This window comes from Pan paniscus, chromosome 18 (assembly GCF_029289425.2).
Source record: "Pan paniscus chromosome 18, NHGRI_mPanPan1-v2.0_pri, whole genome shotgun sequence".
NCBI classification, from domain to species: domain Eukaryota; kingdom Metazoa; phylum Chordata; class Mammalia; order Primates; family Hominidae; genus Pan; species Pan paniscus.
In genome coordinates, this window is record NC_073267.2 from 67,952,745 (window position 1) to 67,975,186 (window position 22,442).

The 22,442-nt window shown below is 56.9% G+C and overlaps 1 protein-coding gene and 1 non-coding gene across 27 annotated transcripts in view; both read left to right on the forward strand.

Moving 5' to 3' along the window:
- Positions 1–22,035, forward strand: part of NDRG4 (NDRG family member 4) — a 50,698-nt gene extending 28,663 nt beyond the window's left edge. For 3 of the 26 annotated variants that reach the window (XM_063597615.1, XM_063597612.1, XM_063597613.1), the window contains exons 3-18: positions 3,393–3,437; positions 9,417–9,506; positions 12,173–12,332; positions 12,583–12,703; positions 12,800–12,862; positions 13,030–13,090; positions 14,830–14,916; positions 15,001–15,057; positions 15,356–15,459; positions 16,241–16,297; positions 16,381–16,432; positions 17,382–17,429; positions 17,574–17,609; positions 17,721–17,772; positions 19,063–19,101; positions 19,840–22,035. In XM_063597615.1, coding sequence (XP_063453685.1) covers positions 3,393–3,437; positions 9,417–9,506; positions 12,173–12,332; positions 12,583–12,703; positions 12,800–12,862; positions 13,030–13,090; positions 14,830–14,916; positions 15,001–15,057; positions 15,356–15,459; positions 16,241–16,297; positions 16,381–16,432; positions 17,382–17,429; positions 17,574–17,609; positions 17,721–17,772; positions 19,063–19,101; positions 19,840–19,994 — 1,227 coding nt within the window. In that variant the 3' untranslated portion in view covers positions 19,995–22,035. Of the gene's footprint in view, positions 1–3,392; positions 3,438–8,542; positions 8,699–9,416; positions 9,507–12,134; positions 12,333–12,582; positions 12,704–12,799; positions 12,863–13,029; positions 13,091–14,829; positions 14,917–15,000; positions 15,058–15,355; positions 15,460–16,240; positions 16,298–16,380; positions 16,433–17,381; positions 17,430–17,573; positions 17,610–17,720; positions 17,773–19,062; positions 19,102–19,839 lie in introns of those variants that run through there. The other 23 variants (XM_034940320.3, XM_008977360.5, XM_008977361.4 and 20 more) reach the window with 15 other exon arrangements.
- Positions 5,337–5,443, forward strand: LOC112437509 (U6 spliceosomal RNA). The gene has a single exon (XR_003026106.1). It is a non-coding gene; the product is annotated as a U6 spliceosomal RNA (small nuclear RNA).
- Positions 22,036–22,442: the final 407 nt, after the last annotated feature.

Here is a 22,442-nt window from a genome sequence, read left to right on the forward strand (position 1 = left end):
CCACAACCTCCGCCTCCCCAATTCAAGTGATTCTCCTGCCTCAGCCTCCCGAGTAGCTGGGATTACAGGCATGAGCCACCACACCCAGCTAATTTTGTATTTTTAGTAGAGATGGAGTTTCTCCATGTTGGTCAGGCTGGCCTCAAACTCCCAATCTCAGGTGATTCGCTCACCTTGGCCTCCCAAAATGCTGGGATTACAGGCATGATCCACTGTGCCCAGCCCCATCCTTTTCACTTTTTATTCATTTTTTGTTTAGAGATAAGTCTGGCTCTGGCACCCAGGCTAGAGTGCAGGGGTGTGACCATAATAGCCTCCTCCTTCAGGGAGGTTAGAGAGGGCTCAAGTGATCCTCCTACTTCAGCCTCCTGAGTAGCTGGGACTACAGACATGCACCACCATGCCTGTCTCATTTTTCTATTTTGTAGAGATATGGGATCTTGCTATGTTGCCCAGGCTGGTCTCGAACTCCTGGCCTCAGGCATTTCTCCCACCTCAGCCTCCCAAGTAGCTGGGATTACAATCGTGAGCCACTTCACCTGGCACCCTGTTCACTTTTTAAATGTTCTGCCATTTGCCAGGTGCAAATTCTTTCAGTCCAGTGGGAAGTGAGGATTTCCACACATCTACTCACAGCCTGCCCGCCCACTGCTGGAGCCTGGCTTTTGCCTTTGGAGACTCCAGTGCCTGGCCTGTCTGGGTTCCTCTGCTCCTGTGTCCCCATCCTGCCTCCCACACACCACTCCTCTGCCTCCCTCAGCTGGGCCCACGCTGCCACCTGTTCTCCTCCTCGTGCTCACCCTGTTCCCACGGGACTTCAGGGGCCTCTGCATGGGCTTCTCTGTCCTTCCTGCATTTTCTTGGCTTTTGAGTCCTTCCCCTCCCACACCCTTCATCTCCTGGGGCCCCCAGACCCAGAGAGCATACAGCACACCCTGCCATTATCTGCTCCACCGTGTGTGTGTGTGTGTGTGTTTGTGTGTGTGTATGAGAGAGAGAGACAGACAGTCTCGCCCTGTCACCCAGTCTGGAGTGTAGTGCCACAGTCTTAGCTCACTGCAACCTGGACCTCCTGGGCTCAAGTGATCCTCTTGCCTCGGCCTTCCAAAGTGCAGGAATTGCAGGTGTGAGTGACCATGCCCGGCCTTCTTTTTTGTTAGCTTTTGCTTGTAACAAAACTGCCGCCTCTGTCCTTCTCTGAGATAATTACCCTCTTAAGGTCCCGAGTATAGACATCTCCCCTTCCTTCTCCTCAGCCCGCTTGTGCAAGGTCTTTGAGTGAGAGATTCATTATCAGCCCCAGGCCCTTGTCCTCCCCCTCCAGCCCCATCCTTTCCCTCCTCTCCTCCCCTCCTCCCTGCAGAGCCACCACAGGCCTGGAACAAATCTGCAGAAGAAGCCCAAGTGGGTGTGGCCATTCTCTATGTGACAGTCGCAGGCAGCCCAAAGCCTGGCTTTCCCCTTTGGGCATGGGAACCCCTAGTGCCCTCTGATTTTTCTCCACCACCTGGCCTGCTGGAATGCAGGTGGCTGAACTCTTCCTTATTTTGGGAAAAATGGCGGAAATACTGGTTTCATTCTTCTCCTTTCCACTCCTGTAATTTGGGGTCATTTTCCTCCTTGTACTTACCTAGCTGACTGCTTCCCTCATCCTCCTGTGGCACCCTGTTTCTCATGTGACTGTCTCAGTCATCCGTGGTTTGTTTTTGTTTGTTTGTTTTTGAAACAGAGTCTCACTCTATCACCCAAGCTGGAGTGCAGTAGTGCAGTCTCAGCTCATTGCAACCTCTGCCTCCCAGGTTCAAGTGATTCTCCTGCCTCAGCCTCCCTAGCAGCTGGGATTACAGGCATGTGCCACCACACCCAGCTAATTTTTGTATTTTTAGTAGAGACACGGTTTCGACACGTTGGCCAGGCTGGTCTCGAACTCCTGGCCTCAGGTGATCTGCCCGCCTCAGCTTCCCAAAGTGCTGGGATTACAGGCATGAGCCACCATGCCTGGCCAATCCATGTATTTATTCCTTAGGAGGATCTGTAGCAGGCACAGTCCAGTGCTGGGATACAAAGGGCAGAACGATGGGCAACACTGAGCTTCTCCTCTAATCCTCACAACACTGAGGCTCGGAGGCTGAGTGAGCTGCCCGGGAGTTCACAGCCTCGCAGAGCGGGGCAGAGAGGTTTCTAGGCAGACGCAGGGGAAGGCAAGGCAGAACCTGTGAGTTCTCCTTTACCTGGACGTGTGCTGGTCCCTGATTAGTTTCCCTCACCAGGCCTGAAAGTGGCCCGAGTCTGAGCTGGCCAGCTGTCTTGTTGTACAGATGGAGAGACGGGGACCCAGAGTGGGTGAGTCGCACAGCCAGAGCCAGGCCCCCGCAGAGTGTCTGTGGGCCCCTCCGCCTCAGGGAGAGCCTGGCAACTCAGACGCGGGGTTCCAGCCCCCGCTCCTCCCCAGCCATCTGTGCAGCCTCGTAACCTGTGGGTGCATTTTGAGCCTCTCTCCCCTCATTGGTGAAGCCTGATTGTTCATCCAGATCTGTTTGTGTCTGGGGAGCCCCTTCCATGCCAGCATCATACTGAGAGCACAGCTAGATGTGGTCCCGCCCTCGTGCCCGCGGCCCGGTGGGTAGAACAGGCACTAGCCAGACTCAAACGGTTCACTGTGAAGTAAGCTCCAGTGATCTGAGGCACAAAGCGACCAGGTCTGGAGAGGTGGGAGCAGCTGCCACTGTAACTTTGTGTGGATTGGAAAAGGTCCCTCTTTCCCCCTCACTGTGTGGGCCTCAGCTTCCCCATCCCTACAAGTGGGCATCTTAGTCACGCCCAACTCTCCCCTTCCCTCCCTTTCTTCCCCCCTTGTGGCCTGATGGTCAGACCATGAAAAACATCTGTGGGAGCAGAAGGGCAAAGTGACCAACAGCAAGGATTTGCAGTGGGAGATTCCAGCACTTTCTCACCCTGTGACAGCCTCTCTGAGCCTCACCCTTGTGGCCTGTAAGATGGAATCCACACCTCCTTAATGAGGACGCTCACAGGCTCCTCCACCAAGTACTTGGTAGCCAATGCCTGGCACTTCGGTGAGCCCTTGGTCACTTTTGTTAACATTGAGACAGACTGGTGGGCTGGGTGCGGTGTTTCATGCCTGTAATCCCAGCGCTTTAGGAGGCCAAGACAGGAGGATCATTTGAACCCAGGAGTTGGAGGATACAGTGAGCTGTGATTGCACCACTGCACTCCAGCCTGGGTGATAGAGTGAGACCCTGTCTCTAAAAAAAAAAAGAAAAGAAAAGAGAAAAAACAGACTAGGAGACAGAAATTGAGTCTGCTGAGGCCCCACGGGCTCCCCAGACCAGCCAGGGCCTAACTTGCCACCCCCTCTGTTTGCCTTCCCCTAGGAGAGCTCCGATGCCTTCCTCTTGGCTGCAGACACAGACTGGAAGGTAGGTCAAGGCTCAGACCCCCAAGATGTGGGACTGACAGCTGGCAGCCCCTCACCCCACCTGGCCAGGTCCCAGAGGAGGGTCACAGCCCTTCTGTGTGCCCCCTGCCTAACAGAGAGATGCTGGGGTGGGAGATGAACTGGCCCTGCTTCTGCGAGCAGCAGGGAAGAGACGGGGTCTCTAGGGGGAGTGAGGATGGAAAAGAGAGTGAGGGATGTTGTCATCTGAATCAGCATTTTCCTCCAGTGAAAGGCAGGTTGACTCTAAAATAGCTCCTGTTTCCATGACAGCTGTTGCCAGGACAACCCTGTCCTCCTTAGTTGATGCCAGGTTCTCCGTGAAAACTGAAAGCGCCCTTTGTTTTTATTCCTCCGGGTGATGATGTTGCTCACTCGGCCAGTCATTTCTCCCCTCTGAGTCCCACAGTGACCATTGATTTCCAGGTCTGGGAAAATGCCTGACAGCAGACACAAGGGAACCCTGCTGGGTTCTGGGGCCCCACTGGCCATCCCGACATGCTGAACCAATTCAGACCCTTCCTCCTGGTAAGGTGGAACCAGCTCCCGAGTCTCTGTCCTTGCCTGGGCCTGACCTGGTTTTGGGTCAGCCTCCAAGCCCCGTGACAGCACCAGCCAAGTGGTCTGGATGCAGGGGTGACACGGAGGTGGGGCTGCCCTTTGGCTCGTCCCCCAGTGGGAGCAACGCGAGGATCAGTGTGAGAATCTGGGCCTGTGTGCTGGTCCCTCGGTCACGCGCCACTTCAAGGACGAGAGGGGAGACTTTAGGGCAGCCAATGTACATGTGGTCAGATCCCCCGGGAATGCCATCTCCAAGCACAAAGGGCTCTGGAGCTGGAAGGAGAGGCTAGGGTTCCGGCAGTGGGGAGTGAATGGGAGCCCAGGAGGTGGGATGGGAGGGAAGTGGTCGGGAGCTGGGCCAGGCTGGTGGGAAGGGACAGCCGGAGATCAGGGCAGGCTCACCAGGGGATTTTCTTTGTCCTCCATGCTGCAAATGAGGATGAGCTATGCAGGCAAATGGGCCCTGGAGGAGGGGGTTGGCCAAGTAAAATCTCAGAGCAGCCAGCCGGTGCCTCAACACACTGGTCCCACAGTGTGGGAGGCCGACGCCAACAGTGCTGATGCCAGCCCCAGCACACAGGCCCACGGTGTGGGGGACAGGCAGAGGGGAATCCTGGAGTCGTGGAGGAGACCCTGCCATACCTCTGGGTTCCCAACTGCTGCTGCGAAGCTGCCTCTGTCCCCTGAGCCCTCTGAGCTGCAGCCCCGGAGTTGCGGGGCCCAGGGTGTGTGGGACCCCGGTTCTCAGGATCCTCTGCTTGGTAAAAGGCAGGTTGCATTAAAAGGCACCTTCCTGTCCACTCCTGTCACACCACATGGAGGCAGCATTTTTTTCGTTTTTTGTTTTAGAAAAGCAGCCACAAGAATGGATGGTTGTTATCTGGGCCAAGGCCTGGCAGGGATTTTATCTCCTGCTCACTATGGCAGGCGTTGTCACTGTCCCCTGCCTCCGTGGGGGCAGCCAGTGGGGGAGGTAGTGTAGCAGAGGGACTAACATGAGCCAGACAGACCTAGGTTCTGGCCCCGCCACTTCCAAGCATGTGACCTCCAGCCCAAGTCACTCCATTTGTCTACCGCATTTTCAGGGAGACAGGCAGCACGGACCTCCCGAGTGTTTCTAAGGTGATGGTGCCCATGGGCCCCTCATATGGACACTCAGCTGACCGTGACGAGTGGCCACCAGAGTGTGGAGTTGGCACCAAACTGCCTGGGTGTGGTTCCTGGCTCTGTGCCCACTAGCTGTGTGACGTTAGGCAGGTTACCAAACCTCCCTGTGCTTTATTTGCCTCATTTGTAAAGAGGGTATTAAGAGAGAAAATGAGTGCTTGCCCCAGCAGCACATATACCAAAATTGGAATGATACAGAGAAGATGAGCACGACCCCTGTACAAGAATGACCCACATATTCGTGAAGCCTTCCATACTTAAAAATATTTTCCAAAAAGAGGATAAAGGCTGGGTGTGGTGACTCATACCTGTAATCTCAGCACTTTCGGAGGCTGAGGCAGGTGGATCACTTGAGGTCAGGAGTTTCAGGCCAGCCTTGCCAATATAGTGAAACCCCATCTCTACTAAAAATACAATAATTAGCCAGGTGTGGTGGCAGGCGCTGGTAGTCCCAGCTACTTGGGAGGCTGAGGCAGGAGAATGGCTTGAACCTGGGAGGCGGAGGTTGCAGTGAGCAGAGATTGCACCATTGCACTCCAGCCTGGGCAACAGAGCAAGACCATGTCTCCAAAAAAAGAAGAAGAAGAAAAAAAAGAGGGATAGAGAGAATGGGTAAAGCGCTCGAAGAAAGCCTGGCACATGGAGGACATTTGAACATAGTGTTTGCCACTCTTGATTCTGAGACCTCAGGCCCACCCAGAGTGCTGGGGTACTAGTAGCTGCCGCTGCTTACTAGCCAAGTGAGGAAATTACCTAACCTCTCCAACTCTCAGTTTCCTCATCCCTTCTCATAGGTCCATGAGGATTATATGTATTATCCTTGCAGCTGCCTGTGCAGTAGGCACTGCTGTTTCTCCCATTTACATACGGAGGCTCAGAGAGGTTGATTGACTTCCCCAGGGTCACACAGCAAAGAAGTGGCAGAGCTATGAGTGGCACCAGGGTTTGGCTGGCAAGACCTGGGTTTGGCTGGCAAGACCTGAGCCTGCCTTGTCTGGCCACTGTAACTGCACAACCACCAGAAAAAGGGCCAATAATTTGGAGAGGCACACAGGCTGCCTCATTTCTCCCCTGCCAGGACCTGGGCAGGGGTGGGGTCAGATCTAGAGTGATTTCTGCAGTTTTTTCTGATTCTCACAGCAGCTTGGTGAGAAAGGCACACAGTCCCTGCTTTACAATTAGAAGCCTGAGACACAGAGAGGTTAAAAAAAAAAATCTTGCCCAAGGTCACCCGGCTGGTAGGGGGCCAGGAAGGACTTAAACCCACGTCTGTGGGTTTGCAGACAGCTGAGCAGTCATGGAGGCTGTGGCTTGGAGTGGGCAGTGTCGCAGGTCAGCTTGTCACCTGGGTCCAAAGGTGGGGAGAGGCCACTCAGGGGTCAGAGGTTGGAGTGGGCATAGGATTGGGTGGGGCCTTGGGGGACATGGGAGGGCATTGTGGGCAGAGGGCAGGGCTGTGCCTCAGTTTTCCAAGCCTCTTCCTGTGCCACAGTGCCTGCAGGAATGGGGAGCATGGCCAGGAGGTGACGGGCCAGGGGGACTCCCCATTCTACTTCCTGCTGCCCTGGGGAGCACAGGGCCTATCAGTCTTCCCTAGGCCTCCAGAGTAAGAGGTGAGAGATGGAATAGGTGCCCCCAGGCAGAGGACATGACCAGCAATAGTGTACATAGCAGGTGTCGACCAGGTCAGCAGGTACCCAGAGATGAAGAGATGACCACTTTCTCCAAGGGCAGCCAGTCAGCATGCAGGGCCATCAGCATGGGCTGGGGTGAGTGGCGTGTTCCTTCTTCAGCAAGACAGGGAGAGGAAGCCGGATAGGAGGCAGCTACTGACGTTGACATGCCCACCTCCTGTAGACCCACCCGGCCCTTGATCCTGGAGGCAACCAGTTTGGGGCTTGGCTCTCGGGTATCTGGGGAGCAGGACACTAGGGCTATCTCAGGCTCTGTGCCCTGACCCCACCCTTGCCCAGGCCCTGGCAGGAGAGAAATGGGGCAGTCTGTGTGCCTCTCCAAACTGTTGGCCCCTTTTCTGGCGGTTGTGCAGTTATCGTGGCCAGACAAGGCAGGGTCAGGTCTGGCCAGCCAAACCCTGATGCCACTCATAGGTCTGCCACTTCTTTGCTGTGTGACCTTGGGCAAGTCAGTCAACCTCTCTGAGCCTCCATATATAAATGGGAGAAACAGCAGTGCCTACTGCACAGGCAGTTGCAACGATAATACATATAATCTTCATGGATTTGGGAGCATAGGCATGCAGCAGCCCCCTTCTCTCTGTGGCTCCTGCTCTCCCAGCCTTGGGCCCCCTCCTCTGCTTCCCTCTCTGGCCTATTTCCTCTCCTCCTGTGCACTTCTTGGCCTTTCTTCTCTTCTGCTCACTCCACCTGCAGGCCTCGGGCGAGCTCGCCACCCAGATCCTTGCTGCCCAGGAGAACAGGGCACGGAGCCTGAGATACACCTAGTGTTCTGCTCCCCAGAGACCCGAGAGCCAAGCCCCAAACTAGTTGCCTCTGGGAACGAGGGCCGGGTGGGTCTACAGGAGGTGGGCATGTCAATGTCAGCAAGCTGCCTCCTAGCCCCGCTTCCTCTCCCTGGTGGCCTGGAGCCCCTGGCAGCAGGGTGAGGGTGGGGAGGGCAGAGCTGGTGTGTGCCTGACCATACCCCTGGCCCTGCTATCTGCCCAGGGCCCCTGGCCCCCGGCCCCCAAACTCCATTTTCAGCATGTGGGGAAACCCCCTGCATCTGCGTGGGCAAGGTGGGATTTTCATCCCTGGTGGGTGGAGAAGGAGCAGCCCCTTGAAGCAGGGTGATAACCCAAGTTGCCCCAGAAAGCAGCAGCTCCCCAGGCCTCCACAAGGTTAAGCGATGGAACCTTCCTAATGGGAAGGCTGGGCGTGGGGGTCTGGTCCCCAAGATGCTGGGCTTGGGGCCCTCTCGGGCCCTCCATACTCCCCAAGGTGTGGGTCAAGGGCTCTAGCTGTCTGGGCAGTGCCCATGCACCCTGCCCTGCCCCGCATCGGTAAGCTGTGCATGTCTGTGACGACCCTGTGTGTACCTGACATGGGTGAGTCTGTACGTGTGGTCTCGGCTTTTGTATTCTGAGGATCCCGTGTGAGCTGCAGCTGTTGGCGTGTGCCTATATGCTGGGGGCGGATGCAGGGGCTGGGGACCATCAAGGATGATGTGTGGCTGGGGTGGGAGGAGCAGTGACAGGGCTGGGGCAAGGAGGACTTCAGAAGCCAATTGGAGCCAGGCTTGTCTCCCAGCAGCCAATCTGGGAGCCGGGGCTCCTGGTAAGCGAGTGGCTGCTCAGAAACCCTGCGGGGAGGAGGGGCTAGCTAGGCTGGGCCAGGATCCCTGTATAAATGGCCCAGGAGCTGTGCCCCATCACAGAGCCGACCATCTCCCACTCGAGCTGCCCCCGCCCTCTGGACCCGAGTGACTCAGGCCTTTGTTTGTCCTTCCTGGTAGAGGCGGGTTCCCTCCCTCGGCAAGATGCCGGAGTGCTGGGATGGGGTGAGTGAGGGCGCTGCGGGCATCAAGGTGGGCCGGGAGGATGGTGCATCCTTATGACCCACCGCAGGGAGGAAGTGCCCCCCTCAACCCACATCTGGTGGCAGCCCGGCCTTCAAATAGCCTCACCCTGGGGTCACTGAGACACGGCCAGAGGGCTCCAGGTTCCCTGGTGATCCTGTTTGCAGGAGTGGCTGGGGGCAGCTGCTAGTCAGAGCCCATAGCAGGGGCTGGGGGGAGCGTGTGGTTGGGGGGTGGGTGACATATCTGCAGGAAATGGAACGTGGAAGGCACTGTCTGACTTGGCTGCATTGCCCGTGTGGACCCGGGCGCTAGTGCCTGCACGTCCCTCTGACCGTGTGCCCTCTGGTGTGCGCTTGGATGGTGTCTGCCTTGGTGATGCCTGGGGCCATCAGGCCAGGGGGCGGGGGTGTCCTTGGTGAGCCCCCGAGGCTGTGTGCCCAGTGTGCGTGCGGGGTCTGTGCGTGCAGGGGCTGCCGTCCCAGTGGGCGGCCGTCTAGCTTGTTTGGATGGCTGCGCCAGTGTGATGGGAAGGACAGGCAGCCTCTTCCTTAGGAGCCACCTCACAGTTCCCAGGGCTCTGCTGCGCCAGCCGGGCAGAGGCAAGGAGGTCTGGGCCACACAGGAATGACAGCCTTTCAGGCAGGGGTCCCTGCTGGGGAGGAACGAGGAGGGGTTGCCTGCCTGCCTTATTTTGTAGGTGGGGGAAGGCAACGCTGGAGCCGTGAAGCTGGCAGGGCTAGGGGACCCCAGGTGGAGCCCAGGGCACCTCCTCTCGCCGGGGCATCAGGTACCCCGGCCCCATTCTTCCTCAGGAGGGAGAGGCAGGGGCAGACTCACCCCCACCCCCGGGCCCCACACGCCTGCCCTGCCGGTTCCGCAGACGATAGGTCACCCCGCACGCACGGAGGTGACGACGTCAGCACCTGCCCGCCCATGCAGACCCTGTCTCCTGAATTATTGATGCGGCTGACAGGCCGAACCACAGCACCACCAGCACCAACTCCCACACCGGCGCAAAGCCCGGCTCAAAGCCCCACTCCCCTCCAGTGCTCAAGGTCACAGGCGAGGGGAGACGGACCGACCGAGAGGAGCCGCCACAGCCCCCTCCCCTGCTGCCGCAGTGCTTCCCGCCTGCGCCTACTTGGAGGCGGGGCCGGCTCTGACGTCACCCAGAGCCAATGGGAGTGCTCGTACCTGAGGGTTGGGGGCCTCAGAGTGCACCGCGCTGTGGCCCTTGTGGGGCTGCCCTTGCGCAGCGCTCCAAGGGACGGGGATGTTTGGCTTCGATCAGGCTGAACTGAGTCCTGAGCTCTCCGCAGAGGGTCAGAGAAGGCGTTAGGGAGGTTCGCAGCAGGGTTCAGCGAAGGTCACTGGACTTCGTAGGACAGGTAGCCCGGTGACGCCCAGGCCCAGCCCCAGCCCTTCCCATCCTGGGAGATGAGCCCTAGTAGAGCCTGATCACGTCACCTCAGGGGGATGGGGACAGGGGCGGCCACACCAGGGCTGGGAGAAGACAGTGGGGCCTCCTCAGCAGCAGAGAGCAGACACCCCTCACACCCCTCAGGCGGACCCGCACGCTGCGGGTCTGGGTTTGGAAGGCACCGCCCTGGGCTCTCGACGTCTGACCCCAGGAGGATAACTGTCCTTTATGCAGCAGGAGGCGCATTGCAGTTCTTTTGCAGCCCCACCCTCCAGAGCTGAGAGAACTCACAGGTGGCTGTGAAAGGGCTGCCTGGTCAGGAGCTCCCTCGGGTGGAACCTGATCTCCTGTGAACATGCAGCCTTCAGTGCACCGGCCTGGCCCCTGAGACTGGCACCTGGCAGGGCCTGCCCTCCCTACTCTGGGATTGACCTTGGGCAAGTCATTCCCCTTTCCCAGCCTCAATTTCCTCCTCTATGGCTTGGGTCTATGTGGGAAGTAAATGAGAAAAGTGTGGGTCAGTGGTCAGTGACGGGGAAGTGTTCCTGGATTTGATGGGCCCCGAGAAAGGATAGGCCTGGGATGGGAGGGGCTGTGTGGTCTGTCCCCTCTCAGCCCTGGTGTGGCCTCCTCATCCCCTGGGTGGTGCAATCAGCCGCATGGCTCACCCTAAGGCTCATTACCTGGGCTCTCCTGGAGGACAACAGGGAAATAAAAAGGGCCTGCAAGTCAAAGAGTGTTCTCCAGGGTAGAGCCTTTGGCCACCAGGTTGGTGCCAGCTTGTCACTCCACACTGGAGACACAGGCCTGGACAGTGGTCCTCTGAGACCAGACCCACTAATGCTGGCCCCTGAGCAGCTGTCTTCTGCTGTCTAAATCTCCTTTCCCATTTGGAGGCAGGAACTCAGGTTCTTTCTAAACCAAAGTGTCCTCACCTGCAAAACAGGGACTAGGGTTCCTGTCTCTTGGGTAACATGCAGGAAGCCTGGCACACAGTAGGTGCTCAGTCACTTGATGTTTCTTTCATGTCCTTGACCCCAGCCCCACCTCCAACTCACTGGGCCACTCACGTGGTTCCCAGGGCTCACAATGATGCAGAGAGGATCGGTTTATTTAGCTCAGATGGCCCCTCTTGAAGTTTGCCCATCCGAGTGGCTAAGAATGCCCAGTTTGCAAAGGAACAGCGAGAAGGCCATTCTCCCAAGGCTCAGGGATGCCCTAGCATAATAGGCCCCTTTCTGGGGCTTTCTCCAAGTGCTAAATGCTCCACAAACATTGGCTTGTCTAGTTCCCGCAAAGTCCCTGTGAGGTGGTTCTGGATGGAGAGGCTGAGGCACAGCAGAGAAGTAACGTGACATGCTCAGTCACAAGTAAGGGGTAGAACCAGGTCTTCCTGAGGAAGTAATGACCTTGAGCAGCAAAACCAAAGGTGTGAACTCAAGAGGATCCCAGAGCAGGCTCTGCAGAAGGCCTCTAGAGGGGATGGGGAGGGGGGTCTGACCCGGGCCTGCCTGAAGGGAGCCCTTGGGGATGCTGGGCTCACACAGAAGGGCGTTCAAGGTGGAAGGAACCACATGCGCAAGAGCCTTAGAGTGGGAGCCAGGGGCAGTGCGGGGGTCGGGGCTAGGCTTGGCTGGCACGGGGTGTTTTCTGAGGATTCCAGGCAGGACCACTGAGGCCGTTCCCCTGCAGCAGCAGGAAGTGCCTGAGAGTTCTGAGTGTGAGAGGGACTTGGGCTGGGGAGGCAGAGCTGTCCAGGAGGGGCTGCTGCAAGATGGAGAAAAACAGCCTCCCTGGACCCTCAAGGGCGGAGGACAGTGACAGCACAAACCAGTGGCTGGTTTGCAGAGAGGACCAGACCTTCCCCATGCAGATCAGTTCACGTTGTCTCTGTACTGAACAGCCCTGAGAAGGGGTGTTCCATCCATTCAGTCCTCTCTGGGGGCTTCTTGGGGTGATGAGAACAGGATGCCCCAAGTAGGGGCTCTACCACAGGCCTAACAGGTACCAGGCTGCGTCACCTCATTCCCCAGAGGAGCCAAGAGCGGAGGCTGCCCAGAGTGTCCAGCACGGTCTCTCCCCTTCAGGAACATGACATCGAGACACCCTACGGCCTTCTGCATGTAGTGATCCGGGGCTCCCCCAAGGGGAACCGCCCAGCCATCCTCACCTACCATGATGTGGGCCTCAACCGTAAGTGCAGCCCAGCCTCAGTCAGCCCTCCTCTGCCTCCAATCAGCCAGAGCGGTGAGGCCCCCCACCCTCCCCACAGGGCCCTGTCAACCTCACTCACACTTACCTCTGTTGCCTTCGCCCTCCGGGCCTCCATTTCCCCGATGGACCCAAGGCTGACACTTCTGCCTTGCCTGCCCTCTGGGGGCCCGGCCTTCCTTCCAGTCCCCCGGCCCCTCTGCTCAGCCATAGTGGAAGTGTGTCTTTGCAGACAAACTATGCTTCAACACCTTCTTCAACTTCGAGGACATGCAGGAGATCACCAAGCACTTTGTGGTGTGTCACGTGGATGCCCCTGGACAACAGGTGGGGGCGTCGCAGTTTCCTCAGGGGTAGGTACCCTGAGCTCCCTCTGCCTGTCTCCAGCTCTGCACCTGAGGCCACACCTGAGGCCACACCTGGGCCCTGACCTCCTGCTCTGCCTGCAGGTACCAGTTCCCCTCCATGGAGCAGCTGGCTGCCATGCTCCCCAGCGTGGTGCAGCATTTCGGGTGAGTCCCCGCACAGCCCCTGCGCTAGGGCCCAGGGGTGCCTACCCCAACTGCAGAGCCACCTGGCTCCAGCTGAGGGCTTCAGGCTATGGGCAGGGCCTGCTCTGGATGACATGTATGGGAAATGGCACCCCTAGCCCTAGAGTGACCAGCCTGCTCTGCACCAGGTTCAAGTATGTGATTGGCATCGGAGTGGGCGCCGGAGCCTATGTGCTGGCCAAGTTTGCAGTGAGTCTCCCCATGCCCCCATTACCCCAAACACCAGGGCAAGCCAGGGATGTCCCAGTGGTGGGGACTGGGGGGAACCCTTCAGCCTTGAGGAACTGTCCCTGCTCTTGCTTCTCCTCCTCCCACCTCCTCTTTATGTAGAAAACCTCTTTTTTCTTTTTTCCTTCAGGGAAATTAACTTTTTTAAAAAAGAGGTTCCTTTCTCCATATAGTTTTCTCAAGAGACTAGAAACTATAACTTGCTTAAACTATTATCCAAAGCCAGAATTTCTAGTAGCAACAAACTATACAACTAACTGCTCTAGCCACTAAATAAGGATCGTCCTTCACTAATTGCCATGGCATTTCAACATGAATAATTTTTTTAGCAAAAAATTGTATTATGGTTGGGAGGTTTAAAGAAGGCACATTTCAAAAACATCATTGTCAGTGGCTCACACCTGTAATCCCAGCACTTTGGGAGGCCAAGGTGGGCAGATCACGAGGTCAGGAGATCAAGACCATCCTGGCTAACACGGTGAAACCCAGTCTCTACTAAAAATACAAAAAATTAGCCGGGTGTAGTGGCGGGCGCCTGTAGTCCCAGCTACTCGGGAGGCTGAGGCAGGAGAATGGCGTGAACCCGGGAAGCAGAGCTTGCAGTGAGCTGAGATCGCGCCACTGCACTCCAGCCTGGGCAACAGAGCGAGACTGTCTCAAAAAAATAAAAAAAATCATTGTTGGGTAGGAATTCACAAGCTTTTCATCTCTAAAAACAAGCAAAAAAAAAAAACCCAAAAAACTAATTTTTCACGATCGAAGACATTTACTACTTCAAAAGAAATGACCAAGAATTTTCAACTCCAGTTGCAATGTCAGCACTTAATCATTTTGTTAACTGGAGGCCATTCCCTGCCACCCTAGACAAGCTTGATGTGGTTATGCTGTTTTTCTTTAAGCACAGTCTAACAGTTGAAAAGAAAATACCTCTTTTGCAATGCCTACGGCAAAACAGACTTTGAAAAGGTTGTTTTTTTCTTAATTTATATCATGAGGGCTTCATTTTCTTTTTTTTTTTTTTTTTTTTTTTTTTTGAGATGGAGTCTTGCTCTGTCGTCCAGGCTGGAGTGCAGTGGCATGATCTCGGCTCACTGCAACCTCCACCTCCCTGGTTCAAGCAATTCTCCTGCCTCAGCCTCCTAAGTAGCTGAGACTACAGGTGCATGCCACCACGCCTGGCTAATTTTTGTATTTTTATTAGAGACAGGGCTTCACCATGTTGGCTAGGCTGGTCTCGTATGCCTGACCTCAGGTGATCAGCCCGCCTTGGCCTCCCAAAGTGCTGGGATTACAGGCGTGAGCCACGGCGCCTGGCCAGGGCTTCATTCTCTATAAAAGCAAAAAAACAACATGCTTAAGATTTTAAGATGTTTAATACTCAATTTTGCACTTCAAAAATATATTAAGAGCTGATTCTGTTGAAAGAGCGTGTTGTGTGTGTGTGTGTGTGTGTGTGTGTGTGTGTGTGTGTGTGTGTGTGTGTAGGGGTGGAAACAATGATAGAGATTCTAAATAAATCCAAGAACTGTGAAGGGTTCAGTGAGAGGAGGACAGGCAGGGGCATCTGGACATGGGTGTGCATGCACAGACCCGGTTGTCGCCGGGTGGCTGATCAGCAGCACCTTGAAGACTTTACAGAGCGTTTCTGCCATCTGCACCCATCCTGGCCCCGCCCAGCCCTGTTTCCCCTCTTACTGCAGCTCATCTTCCCCGACCTGGTGGAGGGGCTGGTGCTGGTGAACATCGACCCCAATGGCAAAGGCTGGATAGACTGGGCTGCCACCAAGGTGTGTGTGGTGACCGGGGGTGGGGTGGGTGTACCTAGGGTGGGGTGAGGGGCGGCACTCACGCTGGCGCCCTGCTCCCTGCAGCTCTCCGGCCTAACTAGCACTTTACCCGACACAGTGCTCTCCCACCTCTTCAGCCAGGTAAGGGGGGAACTTCTGCAGATCTGGGGTGATCTGAGATTTGCCCCTCCCAGCTGGCTCAGTAGGAGGCAGGCGGGTGTATTTGGCATCTGACCTGGCTCACTCCAGATGCTAAGCTATCTGAAAGACAGACATCCCCTCCCAAGGCCCCACCTCCTACCTGCCCCCACCCTGTCTCCCCTGCCTGCTGAGTGGGGCAAGGGCCACTCTGGCAGTGACATCTGCCAGCCCCCTCTAAGCCTGCGTCCCTCTGTCTGTCTGCCCCTCTGCATGCCTCCATCCATCCCCCTGGGCCTAGGAGGAGCTGGTGAACAACACAGAGTTGGTGCAGAGCTACCGGCAGCAGATTGGGAACGTGGTGAACCAGGCCAACCTGCAGCTCTTCTGGAACATGTACAACAGGTGCGGGTGGGATCAGCAGCCCTGGGACCCAGCACACCCCAGTGGGGGCCCTTGCACACTGCCCCCTGAGGGAGGCAGGCAGACAACACCCTTGCCCTGGTTTGTAGATGGGCACGATATTGGGCCTCAAAGGAGGTCATTTCCTGCACAAGGTCACACCCTGTGAGGGGCAGAGGGGAACAGGGTTTCAGACTCCGGGCCTTGGGCTCTTCCACTTTTCCTCCTCCCCTGGGGGCTTCCTGCGTGGGAATGTTGGGGGTGTTAGTGACATCCCTGACTCCAGTAACCCAGCCTTGATGTTGACGTCTGCAAAATGAGGAAGAGGTCGGATGAGCCTGTGGTTTTCAAGCTATGCTCCTTGGAGCCCCCTTTAGGGGCTGCCCTGCCCTGCAGGAAGGTGGCCAGGCCCCCTCACTCACGTGCCCTCCTTCTCATTCTTCTACAAATATTAAGCACCTGCTGTGTGCATGGTGCTAAGAAAACAATAGAGAATAGAGAGACCCAGGGCCTGCCATCCCATATGGTCCAGGAGACAGGCCAGTAGCAGAAACTCCCACAGCACAGGTGGCGGTGCGCATGGCTCTGAGGGGGATAGAGAGCAAAATTTGAGAGCCCACCTGGTATGTGCTAGGGAGTCCAAAAAGCCTGCACAGGGAGCCTCCAGTTCATTTACGCAGAGCAGGTCCACACCTCCCTGCTTTACCAATTGGCAGTGTTGGGCTTGGGATGCCCCTCATCCTGTCCTGGGGTGCCCACCTCTGCCCCTCCCCCTGCCCCACAGCCGCAGAGACCTGGACATTAACCGGCCTGGAACGGTGCCCAATGCCAAGACGCTCCGGTGAGTGGCCCCTGGCCCTCTGGCCTGCCCTGGCCTTTGCCCCCATGACCCAGCCAGACAGCCCTTTTCCTCTGTATCTGCAGCTGCCCCGTGATGCTGGTGGTTGGGGATAATGCACCCGCTGAGGACGGGGTGGTGAGTGAGGGGCTGTGGGCTCACTGGGGGTGGGAGGTAGGGGTGAGGGGCTCACTGGCCCCTGCCCAGCAGGGACAATTCTTGATCCAGCCCAGGGGAGCCTCCAGGGCCAGCAGTGGACGGTGGGCTTCTTGTCCACTTTCCCACAGTCTTGCCAAGCCTCACATCTGGCATAGCCCCCATCCTTCTGGCTGGGGAGGCCTGGAAATGGGGAGAGCTGGGGCCAGGGCTGGGCCATCAGAAGGTACCCTCTTCCCTCCCCAGCAGCACAGCCCCAACTTGGTCCCTACCCACCTCAGGCCCAGGGCGTACGATCTTTTTTCTAAAATGTGATCAAGCCATTATAAATCATTAACGCATACAGCAGCACAGTCTCCCTTTTCCCGTCACCTGCAGCGGTTATGTTTGGGGGCCGTGTGTTACCTCTCCTGCTGGAACTCTGGGAGCAGGTGGCCTGAGGCTGGGATGCCCCATCAGCACAGAGCTGCTGGGAAGCTGCAGGGTCCAGAAGTGCCCAGAGCAGCCCCATGCGCCCTGAAAATACCAGGCTTTCCCATGCCCACTGGGAGGTCCTGGAAGAGCAGGGTGGTGGGCTGTGCCAGCCCCCTCCACCCAGTCTCTCTCAGACCCTCGGCACCTCTCACCTCACTGCCGAGGGCACTGGGGCTTTCCCAGGCCAGTCCCACCACGGCAGCCCAGCCCTCGCCTGACTCCCACTCCTAGCAGTTGTGAGTGGGCTCCAAGGGTCCCAGGCTGTTAAACTGGTCTCCAAGAACATGGGGAGCCCTGGGAGAAGAAAGCCTGGGAGGAGCAGCCTGTCACAGGTGCTGGGCCTCCCTCTGCCTCCCTGCACCCCCTCTCTTCCCCGAGCTCGGGGCATCAAACCTGCCTTGGCAATGGGGGTGGGGAGGGGCAGGGGCTGTTGCTGAAGCTGGCTCCTTGTCCTCAGGTGGAGTGCAACTCCAAACTGGACCCGACCACTACGACCTTCCTGAAGGTGAGGCTTTCTTCCCCAGCCCTGGGCCAGCTTCCCTAGCATGGGCCCAACCTCAGGGAGGTGTTTTCCTGGGGTCCCAGCCAGGGTGGGAGCTTGTCCTGGAGTGAGGGCCCTGCTCAGGTCACCCCACTCTCTCCCTTGCAGATGGCAGACTCTGGAGGGCTGCCCCAGGTCACACAGGTGAGACTTTTGGCCCTCCTGCCCTTACATCTATGGGGAGGGGGAAGCCTCTACCCTACCTGCTAATCCTAGGCAGCCAATGAAAGCATGTGCTTGTCCTGCCCTCCGCAGCCAGGGAAGCTGACTGAAGCCTTCAAATACTTCCTGCAAGGCATGGGCTACAGTGAGTACATTTCCACCCCACCCCACACCACCTAGAGACCGGTGGGCAGGCAGTGCTGAGGTTGGGGCTCCTGTTTGCAGGGCTGGCACGTGGTGTCAGGTGGTAGTAGGGAGCCCATAAGCATAGGAGTTTTGTGTGACCTGGGCCCCGGATGCTGGGCCCCACAGATGCCACCTGAGTTGCAAGTTGGCCATCCCAGGCTGTGCCCAACTCCCCTTTGCCCTTAGGGAGGACTTGGCGCACTGTTCTGATGGCAGTGCTGGGCCTACTGGGGGAAGGGACTCTTCCTTCCGTCCTGGGGGTCCAGGGCCAGGGGCCGTGTCCTGCCAGGGAAGCCTGTCTGGGGGTGAGGCACACTCCCCTCACCCGCCCCAGGGCTTGGCGTCAGAGCTGGGTCTATGGCACCTGAGAAGGCCTTTTGAAACAACTCATGGCTGCACCCAGGGGCATCATAGGAGTGGGCTTGGAGTCTGGGGCCAGGGAAGGCAATTGGGGCCGCCTGGCATTCAGAGAGCTGAAAGCAGCTGAACCTGGCTTGGCAGATCTGAAAATCTGGGTCTGGGGTGGAACCAGGTACACACACACAGACACACACGCACGCACACAACACACCCCTTGTGTGTCTCCTTGACTTCCCCCTTTCCTCCAAGACATACCTGTTCCTCCAGGTCCCCACTGCCAGGAGGCAAACTTCCTCTTCTCAGTTTGTTTTTTGTTCCCCTCCAGACTTCAGCCTCTGGAGCTATCTCCAGGGCAAACAGGAGGGCTGCCTGTGGGAAGGCTGGGGAGGACACCCAGGAATAGAATGCTCTCTGGAGCAGGGCAGAGCCCTAGGGCCCACAGGGAGCCTCCGCAGGAGCACAGAGTCTGGAATCAGGACACAGCAAGCATTTGCGAGGTGAACGGAAGAACATTGTCAGGCGCTGAGACGCGTTCTCAGGGTCCTGGGGAGAAACTCCACCAGGCAGCCCCAAGCTGGGAAGGGCACAGAGCGGGCAGACCTCCCCCATTCTGTATGCAGGAGACTGAGGCCTAGCAGAATGGTGAGGGGATAAGCACCCCACCTGTCAGGGCTTCCTTGGGCCAGAGATCCTTCTGGGGGCCACTGCTGGGTGGGCAGGCAGGAGTGGGCTTCCAGAAGCCTCTGGCCCTGCCCCCAGCCTCTCTGTGCCTGTCCTTTGTCCCATCTCTCTGGCTCATCTCAATGCCCTTGACTCAGCGGACCACGCTCTTCACTGTGTTGTGTCTCCCCCATCCCCGCCCCCTCTCCGGCTCTGTCTTCTCTCTTAGTTGCGTACTTGAAGGACCGAAGGCTGAGTGGAGGAGCAGGTAGCCCCACAGCCCTTCCCCTGATGCATGGACGCCCAGCCTCCTCCTCCCCCGCTCCTTTCTCTGCGCAGTGTGCTGCAGCCAGGCCGCATCTTGCTGTGGTTTGGAACCTTCTTTTGTCCTGTTCAACTCAGAAACCCCACAGATTCTTGCTTTTCTGCAGACTTGGCCTCTAGGTTGGCTGGGTTGCAGAGCAGTCTTGCTTCTAGGTTGTCATGAGCTGCGTGGCTTCTAGAGCTCTGGGGATAGGAAACAGACCCTCCTTAGAGGTAGAGCCCAGGCCTGGCCCTGCCTGAGCCACAGAGGTGGCCAGGAGCGTTCCAGAGGGTAGAATTTGCTGCCCGCAAGTCTTGCTTGTGAAACTCTGAATTAGGGAATTAGGGCACAGTCTGAATTGAGGGCAGTATGCGACCACCGCTCCGCGTCCTCCTTTACAGAAACAGTCCTACTTCTCCACTGGCATCCTCTTGAGGGAGGCACAGCTGGAAACCCAGCACCTCCCTGCACCAGCTCAGGGCTGCCTGGTCAGCTGCTGGCCGCAGCCCCCTAGGCCCACTCACTGTCGCCGGCCCTGCATGCCCCCGGCCCGACAGCTGTCGCCAGCCTCCTGACTCAGGAGGAGCCCTTTGTGCCTTCGAGGAACGGTTCGCTAGCCGCTTTGCTTGCAGCCTACTTTTCCCACCAGAGGCACCTGGCCCTGCCCGCCAGTCCTCAGGCCCATCCTGTCTCTGTCCACAGTGCCCTCAGCCAGCATGACCCGCCTGGCGCGCTCCCGCACTGCATCCCTCACCAGTGCCAGCTCGGTGGATGGCAGCCGCCCACAGGCCTGCACCCACTCGGAGAGCAGCGAGGGGCTGGGCCAGGTCAACCACACCATGGAGGTGTCCTGTTGAAGCCCTTGATCCCGCTGACGACGCCCACGTCGAGGCCCCACCACCATCCTTGCGCCGGCTCATGTTCCCTTTAGTTTATTTTTGTGAGGGCAAAGGGGAGGAAATGGGGATCTGTTTGAAAAAAATGAGGGGATCTTAGATGCTGCAGCAGAACAGTCTCCAGGTGTTTTAAGGGGCTCAGTCCTCCTCATCCCATCTCACTCTCCGTGGTAACTTAGCCAACTTGACCCCTCTCATCCCACTCCCGGCAGCCCAGGCACAGAAGGGCAGGGCCATAGGGAGGGAGATTCGCTACGGATCCAGGCCATTCCTGGGTGAGCCCTTGGGCAGGCATGTTTGGAGATGAGAGAGGCTTCGAGAGGGTGGGTGCTGGGCCACAGGGGTGCGGGGCCAGTTCAGGCACTGGCGTGGGAGCCCTGGGAGACCCCTTCCCCCACCCTCCACCAAGCACACCTGTTTCTGTCTCATAGCACATGTGACAATCATCTGGACAACAGCCACAAGGGGGCGCTCGGACCAGGCAGCCACTTTCCTGGTGCTCTCTGGGCCCAGCTGGTGCTGTAGGGCCACGCAGGCAGGGGCGTCAAGGGGTTTCTCTGCCCAAGGAAGACAGAACGTGGAGAACCGTCAGGGCAGGAACCCCACAGACTGTCCCTTCCAGCCCACACTCTGCCACCTCCTGGCCCTGTCCCAATTCTGAGCCAAGGCCTCCCCGAGGCAGAAGTTGCCTGGTCCTCTGTCCCCACAGTGACCTGGCTGGGGGTGAGGGAGAAGGAGGAGAGAGCCCATGTGTGGTGTGTGTGCCCCTGAGAACTTCATGGTGACTGCCTTTGGGAGCCCGCAGGTGGCCAGAGGCAGGGGTAGCTGAGTTCCTGGAGACCCCTTTTTTGCCCCCAGGTTCCCCAGAGGGCAACGCCATCAGTAGCAGTGTGGTGTTTCAGGCAGAGCTCTGGCCAGGCTGTGCCAGTGTGTCCCGGAAGCATCACTAAGGAAGAGAGAGTTTATTTAGTCAACTGGCCCAAGGCAGCGAGGCTTCTACAGTCCCACACCCCATAGCCGCCTGGGCTGGGGCTTACTGGGGGCTGAAGGTTCTGGACATGAACAAGGGTCAGGTAGAAGAGAAAGGCTTCCCCTACACCCCAGCCTCCTGCTGTCCCCTGAAGCCCAGGACTGCGTTGTATGCTTTCCATCCACTCACCTTACCCCATAGCATCTTGCGGCCCAGAAACCAGAGCCATTTGTCTCAGACCCTAAATCAATAATCACAAACCCCAAAACGGGAGAGAGCAGTGAAAACATGCAGGGCTGTGGACGGGGGAAGGGTTGTGGCGGGTGTTCTGAGGCTGAGAGGACACCTATATGCGTATTTCCTCTACACACATCACCCCCCCCTTCTATAATCTTAAGCCATGACTAGCCTGGTGGCGTGTTAGTTTCTGCCCAGTTCTACCCCCTCATGTGCTTCTTCTGAATACTGAATGTGATTGTTTGCAAGCTGGTAGAATTCATCCCTCTTACTGTAGATAGCACTGCAAATCTTGGAATTTTGTTTTTTGCTGTTTCCAGATGTATCTATAAATATCTATACATTATATATGTGTGTGTGTGTGTGTGTGTGTACATCAGGTCCTCCCATGTGTGGTGTTCTTCTGGAGGTTGTCTCTTTGGTCAAGGTGAACTTTTAATGTTTATTATTTTCTTCTCCACACAAAGTAAAGAGCCTAATTTTGTGTATTCTGGTGGCTGCTGTCATGAGATGATAAAATGTAAAACAAAACTCTAGTCAACGTAGAAAGAGTTAACTGTGCTGAAAAACTAATAAAGAACCTAAGAAGAATTCCAGTGTGGTGATGCCATGCCCATCATGGGAGGCTTTTGGAGAAAGAGAATGTTTGGGCAGGGGCTGCTGGTGCTGCTTGGGTTTTGGGTTGAGGGTGCTAGGAGAGGATGGTCTCCACTCATCTTTCTATTTCCAGTACACGTCACATTATTTTACCAGTGAGATGAGAATGTCACAAACATTAAAAGCCTTATGTGCTCATTTCTGCTTATGTGCTCATTTCTCCCCTGACTCTGTGACAAAATACAGCTCTCCTCAGCCAGGCACGGTGGCTCAAGCCTGTAATCTCAGCACTTTGGGAGGCTGAGGCGGGCAGATCACTTGAGGCCAGCAGTTCGAGACCAGCCTGGGCAACATGGTGAAACCCCGTCTCTCTCTACTAAAAATACAAAAATTAGCTGAGCATGGTGGTGCGTGCCTGTAATACCAGCTACTCGGGAGGCTGAGGCAGGAGAATCGCTTGAACCCAGGAGGCAGAGGTGGTAGTGAGCGGAGATCGTGCCACTGCACTCCAGCCTGGGTGACAGAGCAAGACTCTGTCTCAAAATAAAACAAAAAAACAAAATACAGCTCTTCAGAAAAAAATGCCTTAAAGACAAAACAAAACA